Raw genomic sequence first — 14,261 nt, 5'->3', positions numbered from 1 at the left:
CGGCTTTTGCCCTTGGGTGCAGCGGCTTCTCACTTGTCCCAGGACTCTCCTCTATCTCTAGGATCTCCTAGAGGGGGATCTGAGGGAGCCCGTCTCCTCGGCGTCGGCTTCCCCGGGACGCCCCGCGCCTCCCCGCAGATCCCGGGTACCCAGGGACCCCCAGCGGAATCCCGAATGGAGATTCCTCTGAACTTTTGCTTGGGAACTGAGAAGCCTAATCATTTCCCAGCTCTATGCCTCCGTTTCCATTAGCGACACCAGCTCCAGATCTTGGGAAGGAAATGGTTAGAGCAGAAATAAGCCAATTCATGGAGTGTATTTTAGCAGGAGAGCTGGGTAAAGTGAGAGAATTTTCTGTTAGGATTATTAACACTGAAAGAAGATTGATACTTAAGGAAATTCTAAAAGGGTTAACGTGAACAAAGTGGGGGCAAAAAGAGATTAAAATGAAATTGCACCACTGAACATTCCTTCTCTGAGGGCTGAAGACATGAAGCCCTACTCATTCCATAGCAGTAATTTTATAAAATGTACAACCTATAGTCACAAAGTAAGGTCATCTATTTTTGTAATCCTTATTCCCGTGGTCAGGCCTGCCCCTAACATTTGCAGGCCCTGGGTAAAAGTACAAATAGAGACCCACAAACCATATGTTTAAATGTTTAAGTCAAGGTAACAAGTTGTTGAATAAGCTACATTCTTTTCTCCTACCTGGACAAATGTACCGTCATAATGATCAAGAAGTCCAGTTTCACATTCAGGATTCTTGGACTCCTTGGAATACCTGGAAACACGGCTGGAATATGGTACTGTGGGGAAAGCTGATCTCCAGTCCTTTCCCAACCCTTTCCACCCCGTTTCTGGCTCCCACTTACATCACTGAGAGGGGCCTTGCATACATAGTGTGGATACTCCAAGCCACATGCAAGTTCTGCCCATTATCCTGCAAAGCGCCATGCCTTGTCCACCTTTCAGGTCTAGGGGTGCCCATGTTAGCACCCATTTCTCTGCCCTCCAGAGAAAGCTGGGAAAGAGGCTCATGCAGAACCTGGCATCGTTTGGGCAGTAAATTCCAGGGGGTATAGGTACCCTTAACATGGTCTAGACTCCAGAAGAGGGGCAGTCTAGGCTTTGGGTGGGGATAGCCTCTTTACCCCACGAATTACTCATCCTTTGCAGAGGGGAGTGCCTGGAAGAGAGCCAGAAGTATTCTCTTAATTCATGTCCCAGAGCAGGGCAATACTGCAAGCAATAAGAATCTCAGTGCTAGCACTGTACCAACCACAGTGCTAAGCTCTAGGCCTAGGGCAATAGATTAATGAGGGACACAAGAATGGGAAAGTACAACACGGTGATGCGTTAGATGATAGAGATGAGCACAGGGTGCTCCTAATCACAGATTTATATAGTTTGTTTTCTATACCTACAATTCTGCCTTTTCCACTGTATCATAAATTGAATCATTTAGTATGTAGCATTTTCTATCTGATTTCTTTCACTTAGCATAATGCATTTGAGTTTCATCTATGTTGTGTATGTCAGTAGTTTGTACATTTTTATTGCTGAGTGGTATTCCATTGTATGGATGTACCGTACTTTGTCATCTCTTTATCCACTGAAATACATTTGTGTTGTTTCCAGTTGGAGGCAATTATAAAGCTGCTATAAATATTTAAGCACAGATTTTCATATGAAACATGTTTTAATTTTTCTTGCATAAATATGTAGGAATGGGATTGCTGAATCACGTTAAGTGTATATTCAGCTTTGTAAGAAACTGCCAAGCTGTTTTCCAAAGTGACTCTACTATTTCGTGTTCCCGCTGAATATGGGATGTGAATATGTAGGAGTTTATCTATTCACCTACGATAAACATTTGGGTTGTTTCCAGTTTGGAGCTCCTACAAGGAGAGCTGTAATGAATGTTCATTTACAAGTCTATGTATGGACATATGATTTCAGTTCCCTTATATCACACCTACGAGTAGAATGACTGGCTATTGTGGTAGGTGTAAACTTAACTTTCTAAGAAATTGCTAACTGTTTTCTACACTGTACTATTTTACTTTCCCAGCAGCAGGTGGAAGAGTTCCAGCTTCTCCTCATTCTCGACAACACTTGGTATGGTCTATCTTTCTAACTTCAGGCTTTCTAATACATGTGTAATTATAATTTGCATTTCTCTGACAATTGACCATGTTGAACATCTTTTAATATGCCTGTTTGCCTTATGTGTTTCTTCTTTGGTTAAGTGTCAATGCAAATCTTCTTTCCATTTTTAAAAAATTGCATCATTTTCTTATTACTGAGTTTTAAGAGTTTTCAAAATATTCTGAACACAAGCACTTTATCATATATATGACCTACAAATATTTTCTCCCAGTCTTTGGGCTACCTTTTATTCTCTTAAGTGTCTTTTGAAGAGCATAAGTTTATTTTTGAACGGTTTAAATTATCAATTTGTTCTTATAGATTGTGCTTTAATGTCATATCTAAGGAATCTTTGTCTAACTGAAGATTGCAAAGGTTTTCTCCTGAGCTTTCTTCTAGAAGTTTTATAGTTTTAAGTTTTATGTTTAGGCCTGTGATCTACTTTGAATTAATTTTTGTATATAGTGCAAGGTATGGGTTGGAGTTCTTTTTTTCCATATGGATATCTAACTGAGGCAGCATTATTTATTGAAAGGATTATCCTTTTTCCACTGAATTATCTTTGCACCTTTGTCAAAAATAAGCTGTCCATATCTTTCTGGGTCTAATTCTGTATTCTCTATTCAGTTTCATTGATCTATTTGTCTTTTTCTTTTTTTGTACCTCTTCATTTCCCTCACCTATTTCACTTATCCTCCCACCCCCATCCCTTCTGGCAACCACCTGTTTGTTCTCTGTATCTATGACTCTTTTTTTGGTTTTTTTTGGTTTTGTTTGTTCACTTGTCTTGTTTTTTTAGATTCCACATATAAGTGAAATCACACAGTATTTGTCTTTCTCTGTCTGACTTACTTCACTTAGCATAGTACCCTCTAGGTCCATACCTGTTGTTGAAAATGGCAAGGTTTTATTCTTTTTTATGGCTGACTAATATTCCATTGTGTATATCACATCTTCTTTATCCATTCGTCTATCGGTGGGGACTTAGGTTGCTTCCGTATCTTGGCTATTGTGAATAATGCTGCAATGAACATAGGGTGCATATATCTTTTCAAAATAGTTTTTGTTTTGTTTTGTTTTCTTTGGGAAAATATCCGGAAGTGGAATTACTGGATCATATGGTAGTTCTATTTTTAATTTTTTGAGGAACTTCCATACTATTTTCTGTAGTGACTTCACCAATTTACATTCCCACCAACAGTGCTTGAGGGTTCCCTTTCCTCCACATCCTCACCAACACTTGTTATTTGTTGTCTTTTTGTCTTTTTTGATGCCAATACCACACTGTCTTGATTACTCTGGCTTTATAAGTCTTGAAGTAGGTAGTGATGGTCCTCTAATTCTTTCTTTTTCTAAGTTATCTTGGCTATTCTAGGTACTTTGCATTTTCATATGAAGTATAACATCAGCTTCTTAATTTCTAAAAAAAAAAGCCAGCTGGGATTATCATAGGGATTGCTTTGATTTTATAAATCAATGTGGGGAGAATTGACATCCTAAAAAAGTTGAATCTTCCAGCCCATGAGTAAGGTCTCTCTCTCTCCATTTATTTAGGTCTTCTCTTAGCGGTATTTTACAGCTTTCAGGGTATAGGCCTTGTACATCTTTTGTCAAATTTAACCTTAAGTATTTCATATTTTTATACTATTATAAATAGTATAATAAAAAGCATTTTTAATTTCAATTTTTTATTGCTTGTTGTCAGTATGTAGAAATATAGGAGGTTTTTCTATATTGAACTTTTATCCTGCAGCCTTGCTAACCTCATTTATTAGTTCTAGTAGATTTTTTAAAAAAGATTACATCAGGTTTTCTCTATAGATAATCATATTGTCTGATTATAAATAAAAACAGCTTTACATAGTTCTTTCCAGTATGGATAAAACAGTTCCACACCACCCAAAAAAATTCCCTCATGCTGTCCTTTTTCAATAACATTAAATAACATCATCCCTCCACTTATAACTCCTGCCAACCACTGATCTGTTCTCCATTACTCATTTTGATTTTCAGGAATGCCTTATAAATGGAATCACTGCACATAAATTTTTAGACTGGTTTCTTTTATTCAGCATAATGCCTTTGAGATTCATCCATGTTTCTGTAGGTACCAGTAGTTCCCCCCTTTTTATTACTGAGTAGTATTCCATTATATGGATATAACACAGTTGGTTTGTCTATTCACCTGGTGAAGGACATTTGGATTGTTTCCCATTTGGGGTAATTATAAATAGAACTGCTATAAACACTTTGTGTACAGGCTTTTTTGTGCCCACAAGTTTTCATACTCTTAGAGTAGATACTCAGGGGTGGTATTGCTGGGTCATATGATTAATATATGTTCAACTTTATAAGACACTGCCAAACCCTTTTCCAGAGTGATGGTATCACTTTGCATTCCTAACAGCCATCCATGTATGAGAGTCCGATTGCTCTGCATCTTCACAAGTATTTCATACTGTTAATATTTTTTTAAAAATTTGAGCCATGGTAATAGGTATGTAGTAGTGATTGATAAGTTATTAAGAAATATTTCCTAATATTTTGAGGTTTTGTATACTTCTAAATATCTATCTGTCATTGATTTCTAAAATAATTTCTGTATGATCAGAGAACATAATTTGTATGACTTGAGTACTTATAAATTATTAAGAGTTGTTTATGGCCCAGAATATGATTTTTCTTGATAAATGTTTCAAGTGTACTTAAAAAAGAATTTGTATCCTGCTGTTGTTGGGTAGAGTGTTCTACAACTGTCAGTCAGATCAAATTCATTAATAGTGTTCAAGTTTTCTGTATCCTTGCTGATTTCTTTGTCTACATGTTCTATAAATTATTGAGAGAGGGTATTGAAATCTCTGACTGTAATTGTGGATTTGTCTATTTCTCATTGAAATTCTATCAGTTTTGCTTCATGGATTTCAAAGCTCTGTTATTAGGTTCATTAACATTTAGGACTGTTATGTCTTCTTGATGAATCGACCCCTTTATTACAAAACATACCTCTTTATCCCAGGTAATATTCTTTGCTCTGAAATGTTCTACATATGATATTAATATAGCCACTCCAGCTTTCTTTAGTGTTAGCGTGGTACATCTATTTCTACTCTTTTAATTTTAAACTGTATGTGTCTTTACACTTAAAGTGGATTTTTGGTGGGCAGCATATATGAGTCTTTCTCCTTTATCTAATCTGACAATTTCTGTTTTTTGATTGGAGTCTTTAGACTATTTACATTTGATATGATTATTGATATGGTTAGGGTTTCCTATTTGTCTCATCAGTTTTTTGCCCTTTTTCCTCATTTTTACTTTTTTTTTTTTTTTTGCGGTACGCGGGCCTCTCACTGTTGTGGCCTCTCCCGTTGCAGAGCACAGGCTCCGGCCGCGCAGGCTCAGCGGCCATGGCTCACAGGCCCAGCCGCTCCGCGGCATGTGGGATCCTCCTGGACCGGGGCACGAACCCGTGTTCCCTGCATCGGCAGGCAAACTCTCAACCACTGCGCCACCAGGGAAGTCCGCTTGTTCTTTTCTTATAGACTTAAACATTATGCACACACAAAGTGGAGTTGATAAGTTGTAAATATTTTTGTAAATATTTAATTATTTTGATTTTGGGGGGGTTTTTTTTTAGTCAGTATTTTTTCAAGTCTCAAACATTTCTGCAGGCCCTTGAAAAATCTCATAGGTTCTGGGCACTGTGCCTACAGAGCTCCTGGATGGGAGCAGGGGGAGTAGAGAGGAAGGAACAAATTGGACAGCAAGGATTGGATAGTGCTTGAGCTGCATCTGATTGGAGGGGAGGGAAAAGGAACTGGAGAAGTTGTTGCTCCCTACCCAGCTAGCTTCAGCACAACCATTTGCAGAGATGGAAGAGCCAGGAGAAGGCACAAGTCATAGGAGAACGGGTGTATTCTATTTGGGACAGAAAGCCACTCTCTTATCAGGAGGTGAAGAAAGGCAACAGGGTGCCAAATTCCTTTCATCATCTTGAGCTGGTCTGGAAGATGTGAATAGTCAATACCTGTCTCTGCTAACACCCTTATTAATATGAAGAGCATATCTTAGAAATGTGGCAATAAGGCAGATGCCAATCTCTAGAATAAATAGTTCCCATAGGCTAATACGCTAAGGAGTATGATGAGCTGTTTTATGATAACTTCCCCTTTTTCACAAAGTACCTTGGCTTCCTTCCTTGCTCAGTTTTTCAGAATTTCATAGATGTTTCCAGCACCACCTTCTGTGATGACATCTCCCAAAGGAAGTCGAGCCCAGAAGCTGAAGCTGCCCACTTTAACACGAAAGGGGACACTGGAGGTGCCGTCCCCTACAGAGGAGGACGGGTCTAAGGATGATGAAGAGGATTGGGTCTTCAAGGATCCAGATCAAGAGCAGGATTCCCTACCTCAGCCTTATCGAATGATCAACAAGCTAGTGAACTTTCTGTTTGACCACTCGTGGGAAATTATTGAGGAGAGGGACGCATTGAGGAAAGCTGAGCTCAGCCGCATCCAGCCCACCATCTACCCTCCACTTCTAGAAAGCAAGGTATGGAGCAGCTGACAAGGCAGCCTTGTTTCTGAACTGTGTTAATAAATGATAACACCTGATCCAGGGAAGGAATTACTACCAGGAACCTTCATACAATAGGACAGTGTATTTTTGAAAGATTATAGGCATGCTGGTGTTGATTAAAATAGATCTAGTAATTGCCTGGGGAAATGGGTGTTCTGGTTAATTGAAGATTATACAGATATATCTTTTACATCCTATTGTTATTTAAAAATCTTTCAGAGTGTACTAATCACTCCCTTGCTTGATGGTTGAAAATCTGCCAGTATGTCAGTTATAGCTCTTACCAGTGTTCTAGATGAATAAAGTGCAGGGAATGGGGCCACTGGTCCACTCACCACAGGGCCTGTAGTGTTGTGAATAAGCATTTATTCTCAACTTCTTTGTTTTCTCTGGCCCCTTTCCCCTAAGAGTAGAATGCTATGACTTTCTTGATGTTTGGGCAAGATATTTAGATGGGCACTGTGTTTGGACATGATACTATAACTAGGAGGGACCTGCTTCCCTCTTTGAAAAGTTAGCTCATATTACTTGCACATGGTGATAACTGAAAAATCATTCCTTTTTTCTATGTTTTTCTTTTCCCAGCTCAACAAAATGCCAAATTGTATGGCTATTTCCCAAGACTATGTGTTTATTGGAGGAACCAAAGGATTCTCCATCTATAATCTGTACAATGCTGAACGAATATATGTTTGGGAGAAACTTAAGGTTGATGTCACTTACATCTGGGCCACAGATTTGGGGAGTGAAATACTTATTGCTTCTGTGGATGAAATAGGTACATGTTCTTCATCTTCCTTTTTAGCCTAATTTATAGGTACCTGTAGACTGTTGTTCAACTTAATCTCCTTTCCAGGCATGGGAGGGGCCAGACCTGGAGAGTTCTTCCTGGTCATGCAGTATTAACTAACATCTGCAGGACAGTATGGTGTGCCAGGCACTATTCTAACATTTCACACATGTTGGCCCATTTCACCGTCACAACAGCTTTAGTAGGTAAATACAGTTTATTATTCTTGTTTTTCAGAAGAGGCAACTGAGGCATGGAGGTTAAATAACCTACTTGAGGTAATGCAGAGAGTAAGTGGCACAGGCAGGATTTGAACCAGGCAGTGTGGGCCCAGAGTCCACATCCTTTCCAGCACTCAGCAATCCTGCTGCTCATTTAAGCCAGGCTTGCTTTTCTTCCTCAGCCTGAGGATGACCCAGACATGGGGACCATAGTATAGAGAACTATGGACAGTGTCCTGGAAGATACGTGTCTGCAGGAGAGTGACCTGACCCAACTGGCATTTTAGGAAGAGCACCCTGATAGGAGTTTGCAAAAGTCAAATCGAGAGGTAGAGAGACCAGGAAGAGCTAGTGCATTCATTTAGGAGAGAAATTATGAAGGTCTGAACCAAGGCAGGGGCTGTTAAGATGAAAAGAAAATTGTACTGTAGTTCTGTAAGATGATAACATTAGGAGAAATGAGGTGAGGGATTATAAGGGAACTCTGTACTATTTTTGCAGTTTTTCTCTAAGTCTAAAACTAGTTCAAAATAAAAAGCTTTAAAAAATGAAAAGGAAAATATAGTGGAAAAACTTGGTGAGTGATGGAATATATGTATGGGGTCAGGGAGTAGGGCGGTATGTGAGGGTAAGTGAAGAAAAATTACTCCTTTCCTCCTTAGATAATGGGGTGGATGATGATGCCATTACTTGATAAGCAATTTTAGGAGAATAAGATTTCAGGGGTCTGTGAGTTGAGAAATTCCATTTGAGCATGCACATCTTTGAGGCACCTGGAGTGGGAATGTTGATACTGAGGAGGAGTTTGGTGTAAAGATAGGACTGCATTTATCACACTGCATTATATCTAGTTAGTTTCCTGTCTGTGTGATTCTCAGTGTGATGAATTTGAGGGCAGAGACTGCCTTGGTTGTCCCTAGCACATTTGTGGTCATGGAGCAGATATCCCATGAATGTTTATTGGGTTGAGTTAGACTTTCACCCACAGTGATCCAGATACCTCTGCAAGGTCATTATTATGGCTGTAGGGGCAGGTTATGAGTGTCTGGGAGGCACCTAAAGAGGCAAGAAGTCACGGTGGACGATGACCACATACTAGAGCCCTTAGGTTAAATGAGAATGAGAATGACAAAATTATTTATTGTATCAACAAAATTAACTGCATGAGGAGCTTGTTGGGCTGTGAGAAATGAGGCACATAGAAGAGTAAGATGTGATCCTTTCCCTCAGAGAATCTGTGAACTCACTCGAGGAATAAAAAACACTCACAGGAAGCAGCTGGATAACAATGTGAAACACTATGGGATGATGTGCTAAAACAGATGAATAGAAGTCATGAGTGGATTGGTGTGGCTGAAGTGCTTACAAGAGGATTCTAGAAGAAGAGGGTAGGGCCAGTGTAGACTGAGACGACCCAAGAGGGAGAATAACTTGAACATTTCAAGTGAGGGGCGGAAGAAGGCAAGGAGTCCAAGATGATCATGGGCAGTGCAGGGGCCAAGCAGGAAGCCTAATAATGCATGAGTTTATCATGATATCTCAGAAAGTCAAATATAAAATTTCAACTTTTCTTCAGTTCACCTGCCTATCTTTCATTCTTACTTATTTTTCTGTTTCAGGTATCATTAGACTATTTTATTTTTATAAGGATGGTCTTTACCTCATCAAAGCCATCAATGAAGCGGTAAGTTCGTGTTCTTTCATCTGTAGCTGGGCCAAAAGCTGTAGCAAATCAAGTTTACTTTTAACATGGAGGCAATGACAGCCATCCTAGAGTAGAAAGAAATAGAGACCTCCCTGGCCAGAGAGCCTCCTCCAAAATATCCTATTAAAAGATCCCTCACCATCAGAGGGTACATACTGAATGCCTTGGATTCATTTTCCCGGTTGTCAAGAGAAGAAAATTACTAAGGAACTCTGGTCCAGATTGAGCACCAGACCAACATGTCTAATAACTGCTTACAAGTCCCTAAATTTTCCAGGCTGCTTCACATCCTGTTCCCTTGTCCATGCTGTCCCCTTTGCATAGAAGGCTCTCCTTGTCTCCCTACCTACTGTGTGTACCTCTTAAATTTCTCTCATTCTTCAAGACCAGCTCAAATATCCCCTCCTCTGAGATGCTTTCCCTGATATACCCAAGAGAAGTTGATCCCTCCCTCCTCTGTGCCACCACCATATAGGAAAGAACTTCTTTTTTTTTTTAATATAATAGTGTTTATTTATTTTTACTTGTTGACAGCTTGCTCTATTTATTTATTTATTTATGGCTGTGTTGGGTCTTCGTTTCTGTGCGAGGGCTTTCTCTAGTTGTGGCAAGCGGGGGCCACTCTTCATCGCGGTGCGTGGGCCTCTCACTGTCGCTGCCTCTCTTATTGCGGAGCACGGGCCCCAGACGTGCAGGCTCAGTAGTTGTGGCTCACGGGCCCAGTTGCTCCGTGGCATGTGGGATCCTCCCAGACCAGGGCTTGAACCCGTGTCCCCTGCATTGGCAGGCAGATTTTCAACCACTGCGCCACCAGGGAAGCCCAAGGAAAGAACTTCTATCACAGTGTTTTCTCTACCCTCCACACTTATTTGTTTATATGACTGCTTCTTCTCCTGGATGTAAGTTCCTTGAGGGCAGAGGACATGGCTTATTCACCGTATATTTCTTGTTCCTAGTACATTGCCTGCATACTATAGGTTCTTAGAAAGTGTCTTTTTTTTTTAAATTAATGAATCCAAAAAAGAGGCGGTATTGCTCAGAGTATATTTTTAGTTGTAGTTTGTTTTATAAAAAATACTATTGATGGGCACCAAAGCAATTCAGAGGGAAAAAGAAAGTATTTTCAACAAATGATGCTGGAATGCTGGATAAACAAATGGGGGAAAAATGAACCTCAACCCTACCTCACATCATATGTAAAAATTAATTTGAGATGGATTATAGACCTAAATGTAAAGGCTAAAAACATTATCCTTTTTGAAGAAAACACAGGAAGTGTTTTTTGCAACCTTGGGGCAGGCAAAAATTTCTTAGGACATAAAAGGCACTATCCATAAAAGAAAAAAACTGAAATTGGACTTCATCGAAATTAGATACTTTTAATTCCTCATGCCATATACAAAAATTAACTCAAAATAGTCATATATCTATATGAAAAATCTAAAACTATAAAACCTCTAGAAGAAAACATAGGAGGAAGTCTTTGTGAACTTGAGTTAGGCAAAGATTTTTTAACTACAACACGAAAACCACATTCCATACAAGAAAAAAATTGATAGATTAGACTTCATCAAAACTAAAACCTTCTGGGCTTCCCTGGTCGCACAGTGGTTAAGAACCCACCTGCCAATGCAGGGGACACAGGTTCGACCCCTGGTCCGGGAAGATCCCACATGCCATGGAGCAACTAAGCTGGTGCACCACAACTACTGAGCCTGCGCTCCAGAGTCGTGAGCCACAACTACTGAGCCTGCGTGCTGCAGCTACTGAAGTCCCACGCCTAGAGCCCATGCTCCACAACGAGAATCCACCTCAATGAGAAGCCTGCGCACCTCAACGAAGAGTAGCCCACACTTACCGCAACTAGAGAAAGCCCACACACAGCAACAAAGACCCCATGCAGCCAAAAATAAATAAATAAATTTATTTTTTCAAAAAAACCCTAAAACCTTCTGTTTTGCAAAAGACATTGTTAAAAGAATAAAAAGGCAAGTCATAGACTGGGAGCAAATAATTGCAAGTCATATATCTGATAAAGGACTTGTATCCAGAACATATGAAGAACTCTCAAAACTCAAAACTCAAAAGTAAGAAAACAACCCAGTTTTTTAAAATGAGCAAATGTCTTGGGGAAGAAAGGACAGTTTACTAAAGAATATAGAGAGAGGGTAAATAAGATGTTCACCATCATTAGTCATTAGGGAAATGCAAATTAAAGTCATGAGCTATCACTGCACGTGTATTAGAATGCCTAAAATTGAAAAGACTGACCATACCAAGTGTTGGCAGAGCTATAGAAGAGCTGGAACTCTCATTCACTGCTGGTGGTAAAGCATAGTGCCCCAACCACTTTGGCAGTTTTTTTTAAAAAGTTAAACATACACCTACCATATGATGTGGCCGTTCCACTCCTAGACATTTACCCAGGAGAAATGAAAGCATATCTCCATACAAAAATATGTACATGAATGTTCACAGCAGCTTTCTTTGTAATAGCCAGAAACCAGAAACCACTCAACACCCATCAACAGGTGAATGGATAAGCAAATCGTGGTACATACTGCTTAGCAGTAAAAAGGATGCACTTAACAACATGGCTACATCTCAGAATAAATAGGCTGAGTGAAAGAAGAGAAACAAAAAAGAATACATACATACTGTACGATTGCATTTATGTAAAATTCTAGAAAATACAAACGAATCTAGTGACAGGAAACACCAGTTTTTGCCTGGGGTGAGTTGGGAGAGGGGTGGAGGGAAAGCTTACAAAGGGGCAGGAGGAAACTTTTGGCAGTGATGGATATGTCCACTTTCTTGATTGTGGTGCTGGTTTCAAGGGATATACATGTCTAAACTAATCAAACTGTACACTTTAAACATGCAGTTTATTATGTTATCACATCCCTAATAAAGCTGCTAAAAAATTTAAAACTTATGCTCGTCAAAAATGCTATTAGGGACTTCCCTGGTGGCACAGTGGTTAAGAATCCATCTGCCAATGCAGGGGACAAGGGTTTGAGCCCTGGTCCAGGAAGATCCCACATGCCACGGAGCAACTAAGCCTGTGTGCCACAACTACTGAGCCTGCATGCCACAACTACTGAAGCCCGTGTGCCTAGATCCCATGCTCCTCAACAAGAGAAGCCACTGCAATGAGAAGCCCATGCACACCAACAAAGAGTAGCCCCCGCTCGCTGCAACTAGAGAAAGCCCGCGTGCAGCAAGGAAGACCCAACACAGCCAAAATTAATTAATTAACTAATTAATTAAAAAAAAGATGCTATTAGAGTTCGATCAGTATCAGGGGCAGAGAGTGGACCCCAGAGAGCTCTGAGAAACCCCACCGCTGCCCTGCCTAGTGGCCCTCACACCCCAGGAGGAGCCACAGCTGTCACAGCTGGCCCCAGTCACCATGACCACAACCCTGAGCAAGGAGGTGGAGACCCAGCAGCCCACAGCCCTCCACACTGCCCACACCTGCACCACCCGTGCAAGGGCTGCGCCTGCTGGTGGAGACAAAGAGGTTATGGCAACAAAGGTTTGGGGAACAGTCAGATGGTTCCTGTGAACAACAGATATGGTTTCACCACCAGTAAGGACAACAAGGAAGATGTACTTGGACAACAGACTGCCATAAAGAATAACCCAGGAAGTGCCTTTGCCGTGTAGGAGATAGACCGTGGAATGTGATGTTATTGAAGGAGAAAGGGTGCAGAGGCCGCCGATGTTACAGGCCCTGTATGATTCCAGTTACATGAAATTTAAGAACAGTTGAAACCAAGCTATGTTGGTGAGGAAGAGCAGAACGTTGGTTGCCTATAGAGGTGTAATTGACTGAAACAGGGCACTAAGGAACTTATACCTTGACTGTGTGTTACATGGATGTATACATATATGTCCAAACCCATCAAATTGTACATTTAATATCTGTGCCTTTAACTGTTTTTATTTTTTATTTATTTTATTTAACAAAGTACTTTATTCTTTTTTAAATTAATTTATTTATTTTATTTATTAATTTTGGCTGCGTTGGGTCTTTGTTGCTGCATGCAGGCTTTCTCTAGTTGCGGCAAGCGGGAGCTACTCTTTGTTGCAATGCACGGGCTTCTCATTGCGGTGGCTTCTCTTGTTGCGGAGCACGAGCTCTAGGCGCGCAGGCTTCAGTAGTTGTGGCTCGTGGCTCGTGGGCTCTAAAGTACAGGCTCAGTAATTGTGGCACACGGGCTTAGTTGCTCCGTGACATGTGGGATCTTCCCAGACCAGGGGTCGAACCCGTGTCCCCTGCATTGGCAGGTGGGTTCTTAACCACTGCACCACCAGGGAAGTCCCTTTAACTGTTTTTAAATTTTATGTAAAAAGAAATCTCTCTAAAAAAAATACAGGGAATACTCATCAACTGATTTTAGGAGAGCAGCAAAACTGTGATATCCAAACTTGACAGGGACATTAAAAAGAAAGTAGTGTTGGTGGATTAGAACACACCAAAAGTGTTTAAAAAAAAAGTTAATTCATTACATATATTTTTTTAAGGACTTCATTATTACCTCTGGAAGTTGCTAAGGTACAAACTCAGTATTCTGAAAACTAATTAGGGAGAGCATCAAGCATTTATCTTGACTTTCCCATATAGGCTGTATTTCAGGGTAATCAAATAGTTGATGATGGAAAAATGGAAAGATTTTCTTTATAGAAGAATTCTAACAAATGCAGAAGGAATGACAGAATTGGGGGATATCAGTTTTGTAGCCATTTTGCAGAGTAATGGTCTAGGTAACGAACATCAGTGCTGATGGGGGACTTTATAATTGATGAGCCAGGA

General features: G+C 40.3%; 1 protein-coding gene across 1 annotated transcript in view; it reads left to right on the top strand.

Moving 5' to 3' along the window:
* Positions 1–2,075: 2,075 nt before the first annotated feature.
* The window catches only part of WDR93 (WD repeat domain 93), a 44,564-nt gene continuing 32,378 nt past the window's right edge, over positions 2,076–14,261 (top strand). The window contains exons 1-4 of the mRNA XM_082619296.1: positions 2,076–2,121; positions 6,355–6,699; positions 7,312–7,504; positions 9,357–9,421. Of these exons, the coding sequence (XP_082475422.1) occupies positions 6,373–6,699; positions 7,312–7,504; positions 9,357–9,421 (585 nt within the window). The 5' untranslated portion in view covers positions 2,076–2,121; positions 6,355–6,372. The remainder of the gene's footprint in view (positions 2,122–6,354; positions 6,700–7,311; positions 7,505–9,356; positions 9,422–14,261) is intronic.

The sequence above is a fragment of the Mesoplodon mirus genome (assembly GCF_964341445.2).
Source record: "Mesoplodon mirus genome assembly, chromosome: 4".
In the NCBI taxonomy this organism is placed as follows: Eukaryota; Metazoa; Chordata; class Mammalia; order Artiodactyla; family Ziphiidae; genus Mesoplodon; species Mesoplodon mirus.
The sequence above is the reverse complement of the archived record's forward strand: the minus strand, read 5'-3'. Positions and strand labels throughout refer to the sequence as shown.